The 12644-nt window shown below is 36.5% G+C and overlaps 1 protein-coding gene across 5 annotated transcripts in view; it reads left to right on the plus strand.

Moving 5' to 3' along the window:
• SPAST (spastin) overlaps positions 1–10825 on the plus strand; it is a 40307-nt gene extending 29482 nt beyond the window's left edge. For all 5 annotated transcript variants that reach the window (XM_074863296.1, XM_074863297.1, XM_074863293.1 and 2 more), the window contains 3 exons: positions 1749–1819; positions 3682–3722; positions 5116–10825. In XM_074863296.1, coding sequence (XP_074719397.1) covers positions 1749–1819; positions 3682–3722; positions 5116–5238 — 235 coding nt within the window. In that variant the 3' untranslated portion in view covers positions 5239–10825. The remainder of the gene's footprint in view (positions 1–1748; positions 1820–3681; positions 3723–5115) is intronic.
• The last annotated feature ends 1819 nt before the right edge of the window (positions 10826–12644 follow it).

Here is a 12644-nt window from a genome sequence, read left to right on the forward strand (position 1 = left end):
ATACTAAATAAATATATTCATCTACTGCATTCATTCAGATTGTTTTATACATTCCAAATGTAACTAATATAAATCATCAGACAGTGACAACGCTTGCTGAGAATGAATTGCATGCATCTTGGGAAGATGGTCTCCTGTCAGGCTGTATGAAAGTGTTTTTCTGTATGCTTATATATAATGTGCTTGTTTTTTTCCCTACACCACCTGGTTGGGTTTCTGATGTTGAAACATGCACATTAGTGCTTTTCTTTCTGAGGCAGAGCGAGGGCGTTGTTTCTTTCCACCCATCCCCTGGGCAGTCCAGCTCTCCTCTCTGAGGCAAAAAGACAGTACCAGTTTTGCACTTGGCATGCATTTCCAATCAAAACCAACTCTTCTTTGCTTGTCCATTGCTAAGTTTGTTGCTACCAACACAGCAGAGCAAGCACTGGATAATTTTATATTCTTTTCAATTTCATATTTGATTGGGAAAATGTGGGTTAAATGACCTTCCTGTTATGAAGTTGGTTTATGTTTTTCATCATCAAGGTTGACACAGTACTGCTGTTTGTCACCCACAGAAATCAAATGTAATGGGTGTGGGAAGTTAGACTAAAAAGTAGGTAAAGCACCTAGGGCAGGAAGGAGTGAAAACTGAGTGTGAGATATCAAAAATATTCAAGTGAATGTGCTTTGGTCTCTGTTTCTGTTTGTGATAGTACACAGGAGGTGAGTACACTCTTAGATGCAGCCTTTTTCAGCCCTGTAGTGTTGGTAATATTATAGAAATCTGATGTATAATCCAACTGGTAAATTTTCTCTCTACTTTAAGGATCTCAGGCCAGATTTAGGCTGCAGTAATTGCTAACTGGAGGGAAAAGATAGCGTCTTGGATTCTAAGTGCAAATTTATGAACCAGATTACAAATGCAGCTTAAGTGCACTTTTGTTATAAATGGTTTAGTCAAAATATAAAAGTTGAGGTTCCTGCCTGCTTCATCTCCCATCTTTGTTTTGAAAGAGATAGGTGTTTAACCTCCTTCATGATTTTGTGTTCTTTGCTCCTCAGCAAGTTTTTATATAAACTATAATAGAATTAATTATCTCTAGAAGACTGAGCTATGAAGTTCTTGTTACAGCCAGCCACTGCTCTACAAGCTGTGTGGATTTTTTGTTTGTTTTAAATTTTGTGTTTCTTTTCACTTATGTTGACAATATGTATTGGTGGCTTCCTGGTTCAGTGGAGGCCCTTAATCTGCAAAGTATTTTGTTGGTTAACTTGGAAATTAAGTCTAATTCTGGAAAAACTCCCAAAAAGATTGGGTTGATTGGTTTGATTTCCCCCCCCCCCTTTGTGGTTCTGAGGATTTGGATGACACTTGAGTTTTTGGGTTTATATTCATCTATGACAAATGATGACAAACTGTAGTGGTAGGGTATTCTTCTAAGAGAAATAGTGAACATGTTTGAGATTGGTTTTCATCTACAAATCCTAGTTGGTTGCTATCTTTTTGCTTTTCCTAGCATGTTATTTGGGACTTGACTATGTGCACTTAAAATTCTGGAAAAGACTTAAATATAGATCTGGAAAAGACTTAAATATAGATCATGTTAAATGCACTTCTGATTTATTAAACTTGCAAAACAACATCAAAATAGTACTTCTGATTAAGTAACATTTTAATAATCTGCAATTAAAATGAAATGGTTTGAAGTAGGTTTGGTTTTTTTCTCCCTTTCTCCTTTCCCCCACTTTTTCCTTTGACAAAGAATGACGGATGGATACTCTGGAAGTGATTTAACTGCATTAGCAAAGGATGCAGCGCTGGGCCCTATTCGAGGTAAGCTGCATAGCTTTATATTTAGATTTTGAAAAAACTCAGTGCCCTTGATATTAGAGATATTATATTTTCCTACATCTTTATAAATCTTAAACATCTGAAATTAAGCTTTTTAGATTGGATTTTGGTCTGTTCCTCATCACAGCGTCTTTGTAAGATTTACCTTACACAAAACCCTTCAGTAGCTCACCATGTGAAACACAATTTTTGTGCCTTGAGAGGAAAGCAGGGTGAAGTGTTTTTCACAGATTTGTAGAATTTTAAACTAGAATATCTTTCCTATGCTGGTTATCAGTTCTGTTGCATCTAAATTACTGAATAGCAGTGTCTGACTGCATTACTTGTCTTATAAAGTGGGCAGATCTCCTTCCAGGCTAAAGGAAGGAAATACTGAAACAGAGCAATTTTGTGGTTTTGGGTTTTTTTTTAATGTTTAAATGGCATCACTTTTTTTATTTTAAAATCTTTTTAATGTTGAATTGTGATCCAGATGACAATTGTGACTCGAGTTTTACCTACATTTTTTCTTTCTCTGACATTTCCAACTTTGAAAAAAATACGATTTTAATGCAAAGTGAATACTTTTTTTTTTTTAAAAAAACAAACAAAAAAAGCCAACCAACCCCCACCCCCCCTTTGGTCCATTTTGCTACCTAGTTACTATGTGTCCAGTAGCCACATCTGAAGGGGGATGATTCTGTTGAGTGGAGATCAGCAGTGAGAGTTTGTGAAGAAAAGATTGTGAAGATTTGATGTTAGTTTTCTGTTTGCCAATATATTGTTCTACCTGTCAGAAACATACTAAAGGCAGCCAGAGGGCAAGTGTTCTGTAATATCAGCCTATTATGTGTAAATAAAAGTTGTTGCAACTTTGTTAAATGATTTATCGGGAAGAGTCTTGTGCGTGTTTTGTGGGTGTATTTGTTTTATTTTTTTTTTTAATTGAGTCAGAAATCCTATAGCATGCAGTTGTGCCACTGCACTATCTCTTTGAAAGCAGCTGCTGGAAAGTAATGGGTTTTTACCCACTTAGCTTCAGCTGTTGAGATTGTAAGGCACATCTTCCAAAATCCTGCATAACTGTAAAACAGAATTGCATTAGATAACTCTCACAAGAGACGTGTCTCCTAAGACTTCCAATATCTTTATTTAGAGTGGTTGAATTAATAATGTATGCGTTTAGGTATGCAGGCTTTACTTTGCTGACAAATCACTTCACATGCAAGTCCATTTTGAGAAGAGACCAGGAAATGTTGTGCAACTAATTTCTTCTACCTGCCCCTGGCTTTCTATAAAACAATTTATTTTTTAAAATGTTTTTTAATGTCAGTCTTGCCAATCCTGCCTCTCAGAGCAAGAAGTTATTACAAGTGAAAAAATGTAAAATAGTGAAGGATTACAGGAACGATTAAATCCTAATAGTACTGCAAGGGCAAGAAGAACTCTTATGTGCCCAGCCTGATTTTATTTCTATATTCCTGGCTGATGGTACCTTTGTTTCCTGAAAATTATGCATGTTTGAGGGGTAGGGAGGTAGGTACCAGGAAAATAATGGGGGAAGGCAGCTCAGTTATGCCTGTGTGCTGTTCCCCATACTTTAGGAAGAAGGAAGTAGTTCTGCTACCACTTTGTACTGTATCTGCAGTGATTGAATGTGGGAGCAGCCTGGCTGAGGAGCTGATAAATGGGGAAGGAGGAGGTAAAAACACCATGTACCTTTCTGTACAGGAGATTATGTTGAGGCAGAGAGGTATAATTTTTAGCTGTGGGTTTTTTTCAGAATGAAAGTGCTTTTAACATGCTTTAGTTGTCAGAAACAAAGTTTTCTTGTGAAACTCGCTGATCTTCCTTTATTTTTACAGAATTAAAACCAGAACAGGTGAAGAACATGTCTGCCAGTGAGGTATGCTGTTCTAGCAGTTGTATTTTCCTCTTTGAATAGAATGCGTGCTCACCAGAAACTTTTAAGGTCCCTTTATTTACACATAGTATCGTACAAAATACCTAGCATAATTTTTGGGTGTTACTACCCTTTATGATTATTTCTTCACTGAAGAAAATTCTTTACAAGTCATGATTGAGAGGAAAATCTATCCTCAGGTGTCTGAGGTTCTTTGTGTAGTTTTTTGGTTAAGAGGCTTAAGGGCACCTCTTTTTCCGATAGTAAGTCTCTGCTGTTCTTAGTTTCATCTGACTGTCCTATTTTTTCCATCTGACTGCAACTTGATCTGTCAGATGATGTCAGAGGCCTGGCTTCTATTTTCTTGCAGTGTTAGTCCCCCAAAACATTCTCAGAAATACTGTGTCAAATGATTTATTTCATTGACACCCCCCCCCCCCACCCCACCCCCCCCACCCCCCCGTCTTTACATCATAATATGATAAGCTGAAAAGATTTGTTGTAGAACGATGAGAACATCTGTGATAATTTGTTGTGAATGCAAGTTTACCCCCAGTAGTTTATAAACACCGGTCCCAGAGAAACATGGGGAATCTTCTCTGGTTTTAATGTTAATACTCCTTTAATAATGAGACTGCTTGTTCCACACACTCTGGTTATCTCCCATCATGTCTGGATATCTCTGTATGGGAAATGTCTGTTTATAAGCATGTCCTCAGCAAACCACTGAAAGGCATGTGTTGAATCAAAGAGGTTAGATAATCGGGATTACTTGGCTGACAGCATACTATGATCTGAATACAGCTGTGGTAAGGGGGGGAATTTTCAGTGCTTTACTCTCCTGGTATGCAGAGGGATACCATAGACATAGTTAAAAAATCCCATGCCTTACTCTTTCCTCAGTTCTGTGCCCTCATAGGCACCAGCTTGCACCACCTAGTGAAATAGGAAGTTATAACACAGTCTCATGGGATAATAAAGAATAAGAAGGCAGACTTTATGATTACCCAATGTTAGTTTATTAAAAACAGTCAATACCGATAGTCTTAAATTACAAGACTCTTGCATCGGGTCATAGAATCACAGAACAGCCCAGGTTAGAAGGGACCTTGAAGGATCATCTGGTCCAACTTTTTGTGGGAAAAGGAGCCTAGATGCAATTGGGCAGGGTGCTAGATAATCTCATCTTGAAAACCTCCAGCAGTGGGGACTCTACCACCTCCCTGGAGAGGTCATTCCAGAGAATGACTGTTCTCACTGTAAAAAATTTCTTTCTCATATCAAGATGAAGCACTCGTAGAATATGCTTTGTTAAAAGTGAATACTGAAGTACTACTTGAATAAACTGAAGTACGTAAACCACTTGTGATCTTGATATCTTTCACTTTTTGTTTAGATGAGAAATATCAAACTGTCAGATTTCACTGAGTCTTTGAAGAAGATAAAGCGCAGTTTGAGCCCTCAGACCCTGGAAGCATATATTCGCTGGAACAAGGACTTTGGAGATACCACAGTGTGAAACACTGCTTGAAGTCAAAGAAAGTGCTGCCTAAGGAGCAATTGGTACAGACTACTGGAAAGCAGCCAGAGTTTACAGGACTTTACAGATCTTTAAGTATCTGCATTAAAACTTGAGATTAAGAAAAAATTATACAATGTGAAATGTGTTCATCAAAGCCTCCTTGCCATTTAGTGAGGATTTACACACTGTAAGTAAGAGCACAGTAGGACTTGAGATAAGATTCCTAGCAATCTGATTATGGTTTGAACAATAATATATGTATTTTGTTTCAGCTAGAAGGCTCTGATGATATTGATCATTGGAAAACCTTTTCCCTATGTCGTGTGTGTGGTTTTTTGTTTTTAATTTTGCCATGACATTGATGTCTGGCTTTCTTCCTTATAACTACTAACTTACAATTGGAGGTTTGTAAACTTTGGTTCAGTTTTTGATTTTTTTTTTTTTTTTTTTTTATCCTTAATGTGCCAAATAAAACAATTTCCCTATGCAGAGAGGAAGAACAGCATTGGGGAATTATGATTATTAAAATGTAAAAAGCAGCTGGTCTGTTATTATTTGTCTTTTTGTTTAGTTGTAATGTGACTGTATTGTTCACAGAATGGTTTTAAAGAAGACCTTTGATAGCAGAACAGCAAAAAAATCCAGCCCTATAAAACCAATTCAGACTCTTAAAAAAAAAATAAAATTACTAAATAAGGAAATAGATTAAGACATTCATTTACTGGCAGTATTTTCTCTTAACACATTTTGTAATGCTTCCATTTGTAGAATGTTAGCTTACGCTTATAGTGTACAACTTGAAGCCCAGCTGATGTTTGAGAGAGTAAGTGATGCTAATTGTCAAGTTTAGAAATGACGCGTTTCTACTCTGTATCTTGGTCTGTTTAAGATAATTGAAAGTAAAATTTCCATTGTGATAAATTTTTTTAATCTACACATGTAAGCATTAAAATATGAGGCTACATGTTTAATACATGGCACACATTAATGTTTTTATAGCTTTCATATGTTTTGGTTTATATATTAAAGTATGAAACACTCAGCTGATCTGCTTTTTTAAAAAGAAAATGGATCTTTGTACAAATACTTGTTTTTATTATATAAATGACAAGCTATTAAAAAAACCCACTTAAGTGATAGCCTTTAAATACTGTAATAAAGGAAAACATCTTTGCCTTTACTTCTAAAGGCCTGACATCTTGTTTACAAATTCTACATGGATTAAACACTGATGTTTGCAAGGCAGAACACTAGTTCCTTGTTAGAGCAGGTTTGTGGGGGTTTTTTGTTTATTTTTTTTCAAAAAGACAACTCTCCCAACTTAGTGATATTACAAAAATGCATATTGTTTACAGTTGTTTAAACTAAATCAAGTTATAAGCTTTGTTTGCTTTTGGTCTTAACAGAAAACTTTGGTTTTAATTTTTCATTTAACTTATTTTTTTATTGGTAGGAGTAAGTCAAATACTTCTGGGACTACTCACCTGAAAATTGACTATAAATAATATATTATATATATATGAAAAAACCCACTAGCTGGTAGATGCAGTGTAAGTATAGTAATACCCAGAGAGGACTCTGTGCTCACTGTGTAGTATTGAGTACTAAATAGCAGAAACTGTGTCAAAAGTTTTGAGACACAGAGATGCAGTATGTTTGGGATTCTGTTTTTTTGAACCAGAGATGCTTTTAACTGATCTTAAGATTAAAAGCAATTAAATAAGAGAAGATTGTGTTACACTAGTATGCCTTTTAAAATAGTCTAACCAAACCACTTCCAGCCTTCTAAGAGTATGACTCTCTCAAATCTATGTCTGTTGTAAATGAAACGTGTGACTTCTGTTCCCCTGATTCACTTTGCTGGAGAAGTGAGAAATGCTAAAAGATTTCAAGGTTTCTTAAATCTCATGTATTGTTTGCTTTGCCTTAGTTCTGCCTTTAGTAGACCATCTCTATTGTTGGAGATTCCTGGCTGACTTCATCCATGTTTGTCATAGACTTTGTAGTGCTAAGCATGAATATTACTGTTTTATTAGCGTCTGCCAGATAGCTAAACAGCTAAGAAAGGTCCTTGATCTTCCTATTCATAAAGCTTGTAAGCTTTCCTTGAGATCCTTTGCAAATGAGAACTTTGAAGGTAACACTTCTGGTTTTGAGTGTTCCTAAATATTTGTTATCAAACTCTCTTTTTCTCCATTTAATTTTGAGGAATATACTGGTATTTATTTCAAATACATACCTATTGGCATGTGATGGGTACCTGAAATGTAGAAGCAGAAGTTCTCATCTGCTAAAACACCACCAGTATGCAGGCACAAAGGGTCCGAAGTCTGAGCTGCTACTTCAGAAAGAAGAGGGACAGACTAGCCCTTTCACTTGTTTGTACAACCCGTTCAGGTCAAGAGACTCTGACTGGTACCACTGCTTTTTGGTTATCTATTCTGTCCTGATTGTCTTCTGTATAATGGTTGAACAACAGCTCTACAAATTATTTAGAACACATAGTAAAAACTCAATTTTGTTCTGCAACATCACTTTGCCCCACAGCTGCTCGATTTCTAGCCCATGACCAAGTGCTGTTTGGTTCATAAATCACCTTTAAATGTCTTTGTTATGCAATTTTCTGAATAGTGTGTTTTAAGAATAATTCTGTTCCCTTTAAGCATTATCTCGCATCTTCTGGTTTCTGGTTTGACATGTACTAAGTCTCAGCTCAGTGATTTTCATCTATGTGTTGGATTAACTGTGTATAAAAGCAGATCCAAAAAAACCCCCAACCCCAAAAAACAATCAACACCCCCCCCCCCCAAAAAACCCAAATACCCCTATTTCCCAAATCTATAGTATTTTATATACAACTTTGCAACTGTATTTACCATAAAATCAGATTATGTTTTAATAATTGAATTAGAATAGGATAAGCAGGACAGCAGCTTGGATGCTTTTAACCTTTGCAAACGTTGGCATTACATTAGCTCTCTAAACCCCACCTTATTTTCCCCCTGAATCTGCCCACTGCTAATGAATAAGTGACTTGACACATTTTTTTGAGGTTATTAGGAAGCAGCTTGTCTGGCTCACTGCAAGTGTTTTACTGACTTAAAGTGTAGCAGTTACTGAAGGGAGGAAAAAACAACCCATGCCCCCTCTTTTTTAAAAACCTTCTTCATACATCTTTGTCTCTTTTTATCAAGTAGGAAACACACCTTCCGTCTTTCTACGTGTTGGAAGAACAGTGTCTCCTCGGGCAACGGGTTGCTGCTTCTGGTGGCATAGCAGGAGGGAAAACTCAAGGACTGTGTGATGCTCTTTCTCCTTAAAATGAGAATTTGTCATGTGTTACGATGTTCCCTTTACTAATGTTGACTTTTCTGTAGAGTACACCAAACCTGTACAGGTTCTCTCCTTGCAGCTAAGAGAAAAACAACACTGAATATTAAAGTTAAGCCTTAAAGTAGGATATTTATGCACATCTCTCTGTCCTGTTAGTTTCTTTTACAGAGTTCGGTGTATTAAAAATAGGCATTCTGCCCCTGTGATGTCTTGCTGACTATTTCAGAAAGTCAGTTGCTAATACAGTTTTGTTGAATATGGCCCTGCAACTTATTTTATGTAGATAACAAATGTGATAGTAACACTTTCAAATGGAGAAGAATGGAATCTCTGAACTGAGAAGGAATTTGTTGTCACTGCACTAATTGGAGGCCATTGCTGATTTCACTGTTAGATACTCTCTCAAATGTTTTTAAAATGACAGTTTTTATACATATAACTTTCTCAGACAATTAACCTTACCTTCTGGTGTAGAATAAGTAGTATTTTTTCCAAACAAGCGGGTTTTAGCACTGGTTGGCACCTGCTGCTAAGTCCATCTTGTGAAATTTAAGTACTTTGTACTGTGAATACTGCAGTCAGATCTGCTGGCCAATTTAACAGAGATGTCTGTTCTGCAACCAGTATGGAAAGCAGTGTTCTCCTTAGGGCTTCCTTAACAACCAGTGGTGAAACTTTGTGCCCTAGATGCTTACGTTGCTTTCCTCCCCAAGACATGGATAATGTATAGCTGTGCCCAGGACATGTTTATGTAGCTGCTCCAGTGCTTTAGCGATGCTTCTGCATGTGGCAGCTTTGGGAGGTGGCAAGTGCTATCGTAGGTTACAGATCTTCATTCATTATCTGTGGTGGTCTCAAGCTTTTGTGATGTTTTTAGTGTTGGGGTCTTCTACCAGATATCAAAAATGGAATGAAAAGTAGCAAGCAGGTAGTGAATGCAATTAGTTATCTCGGTCATTGTGCTAATTAGAAGCAGTTGCTGATTTGATTGTTAGGTTCTCCTGAGCTGCTATTTTAGTGTTGAAGGATGTTGTTTTGCTTGCCTACATGAATTTTCATGCATAGGATGATCTGCTGGTCATCCTAAGAGATGACCAATGGATCAGTTATTTTCTTTTAGATTTTTTCTTTAAATATTCTTTTCAGTATTTTTTCTTTCAAATATTGTAACTATAGTTCCACAGGATGAGGAAGTTAAACTGTTGCTTCCTGCAAATACAAAATCATCTTCTGAAGTATGGAGAAATGTGTATTGTGCTTCTCCTGCTTCTCGTGTAAATCGTTAACTGTCTTAGAGTGGGAACTGTTTACTTTGTCAATAACTACCTCCAGAGTTTGGCAATAATTGGCAAGGTATACACTCCTGTAGTGGATTAAATATATTGGCTAAACACTGTGGGTTCTTCAGAGTTTGATCTTTTGATTTGCAAATTCCTGACATCATGTCTGGAAACTGGCGATCAGCCTTGTTTTGCTGTAAGATTTTCCTTGCCTTCATAAGACGCACTTCTTAAAATCCTGATTCAGAGAAGTGGCTTTGAGGAAAAAGGTCAGCGTTCTTTGTAGCTGGTTAACAGAGGTTCTTCTAAGATGCTAGGGGTGTAGCCTCTCGGTTCTGCAGGTTTTTTTACCATTAGAAGTGGTGAAGAAAGTACTTGAATACTCACGCCTCTCAAAGGTACTGGAAATACAGAAACTGGTTTTGCCACATGATGCAAATTTTTATTCATGTGAAGGGCTAGTCAGTATTTTTCAGAAATCTGGATTAAAGTGACAAAAACCAAAGGTGGAGACAAAACACTATACCCTACCCCTATTAAATATATTGGACAACTCCAGTCTGGGATGGGGTTAATTCTTGTATTTTGTTGTTTTGAAGCGCTTTTGTTTCACTGTTCTTTTAAGAATGTTTTCTGAAATGTTAAACACCATTTTATTAATAAGCAATGTAAAAAAGCATGATGAGCAGTCACATAGCTTTAGCTTCACAATAAAATGTTGCATTTGTCCTGTTCTGTATTCTTGTCTATTTATCAGATAAAGTGTCCAACACTAAGAGCCTTTTCATTAAACCTGAAGCTAGTTTAATTGCTGCTGGTTTAAAAAAAAAAATAAATCAGGTGTTGTATACCACATGATGGAACAATAAATATGTAAATACCTCATTTAGTTTCTAAAGGACGTAATTCAAGTTCTTAAAACTAATGTAAACATAAGTGCTACTGCCTAAATAAATGTGCTGAAACCTAAAGTGTGTGCCTATCCTCCTATCCCTAGTCTTGCTAAATCACAGTGAAAACAAGGAGGTTTCACATAATTATTTCTGGTTGTCATGGTGAAGTCCTGAAAATAGCTATTTGTAGCCAATTGATATAAAAATGGCACCTTTTCTTTTGCTGGGGGGGAGAGGCCTGCTATTATTTTTGGGGTAACAATCTAAATTCTTCACTTATCCCCATCTCCTTACTGTTTGTAATTCTTCCTAGCCATTGTCTTGAGGCTGCATCTGGACTGCTAACAGTTGCTGGGGCTTTCTGTTCTTACAGTTATGTCCTGAAGATTTTTTTTTTTTTAAAAAAAAAGGTTGTATTAGCATAATTTTAATATTACATTTCTGGCAGCATTGGGGTCTCTCAAAAAGCAGCCATGACCACTGCCTTCAACATGTCACTGTATCTATCACTGTTAAAGCAAGCAAACCAAATACAAATCAATGGAGCCATCAGGGAAAAAACCCCAATGTTTTGGGCTGAATCCTAAGAGCTATTACTACTTCTGTCAAGCATTAGTTCCTTGGGATAGGAAGACACCCTTGTCCATGCGGGATAATTATCCAGTATCTCTCTTTGGCTGAAATGCCACTACTTGGAGGTAGATTCTGAACCACTGAAATTATTTCAATTAGCAATTTTGTGTATAGGTTACAGATACTCAAACAGGCTTTTATTCTTGTAGAGGAGATGCTCAGATAAATGTAATAAGGGCCTGAAAACAATATTCTAACATTTGCTATGTTGAAATCTACAGATTATGGACTTGGCAGCATAGCCTAGTCTGAAGTATGTTAGACTAATTAAAATAAATCTTAGACTAATTAAAAAAAATCTGGTGTGAGATGAGGTTCTGTGCCTAGTGTCAGATACAGGCGTATTTCGGATGAAATCTGTTTATTTCTGTGTCTTAAAATATTAAGTTTGCCAAAAAAAGTAAGAAAAATTAATTTATAAGTTTTGTGTTCGTTCGGTTGGGTTTTTTTTCACTCAAGCCATCTTTTTGCAAATTTCCAAATACTTTGTAAACTTGTGAAATCCAGCCTCTTTCCTGCAACAGTGCATATGGCTCTGGAACAAACAGGAGTTACACAACCTTCTCTAATTCATTTTTTTTTACTCTGTGTAATGATAATACAGAAAATATTACATAGTGGTGAAGGCAGAAGGACATAATTTAACTAAAATCCATCTCTCAACACATGCGAGTGATTTACTGGTGCTGTGGTGTAGCTAAAAGAAAAGTGGGCATTTCAGAAGCCTACAACCAACCTAATGAGCAAAGTGTTGTTTTTACTACATCCTTTTGAAGATTCCCCCCCCTTTTTTTTTTTTTTTTTGCAAATATATATTGCAAATACATATTGCAAGCACAATTCTTTCTAATAATGTAACTTCTATTTTCAAATCTCATTTTAGTAATTTCTAAAAGGCCTCAAATTTGCCTCAGTTGTAAGACATCCTTGAAGGCACTTTTGTCAGCTGTGCTATTAGCTGCTGTATTCTGTGAATTGTAGAAGTGGAATTTCTTACAACTGTTTTCCTCTTCTGGGAAGAAATATGCTAAGATATGAAATAATCAAAAAGTCTGATAATGTGTCAACAATGAAGTGACCAAACAATTTTGTATTTGTAGAGCATATCCTACAGATAAAATGCTACCCCTGTGGTCCACCTGATTTCTGACTTCCTGGATAAATTTGAGTGGAGGCAGCAGCTGCAGCCTGTGGAGAGTTTATGTATCACAACACTGTGGTTGGGATTCTGTTACCTGTCATACAAATGGATTTTTTTTTTTTA

Source organism: Strix uralensis, chromosome 3 (assembly GCF_047716275.1).
Source record: "Strix uralensis isolate ZFMK-TIS-50842 chromosome 3, bStrUra1, whole genome shotgun sequence".
Lineage (NCBI taxonomy): Eukaryota > Metazoa > Chordata > Aves > Strigiformes > Strigidae > Strix > Strix uralensis.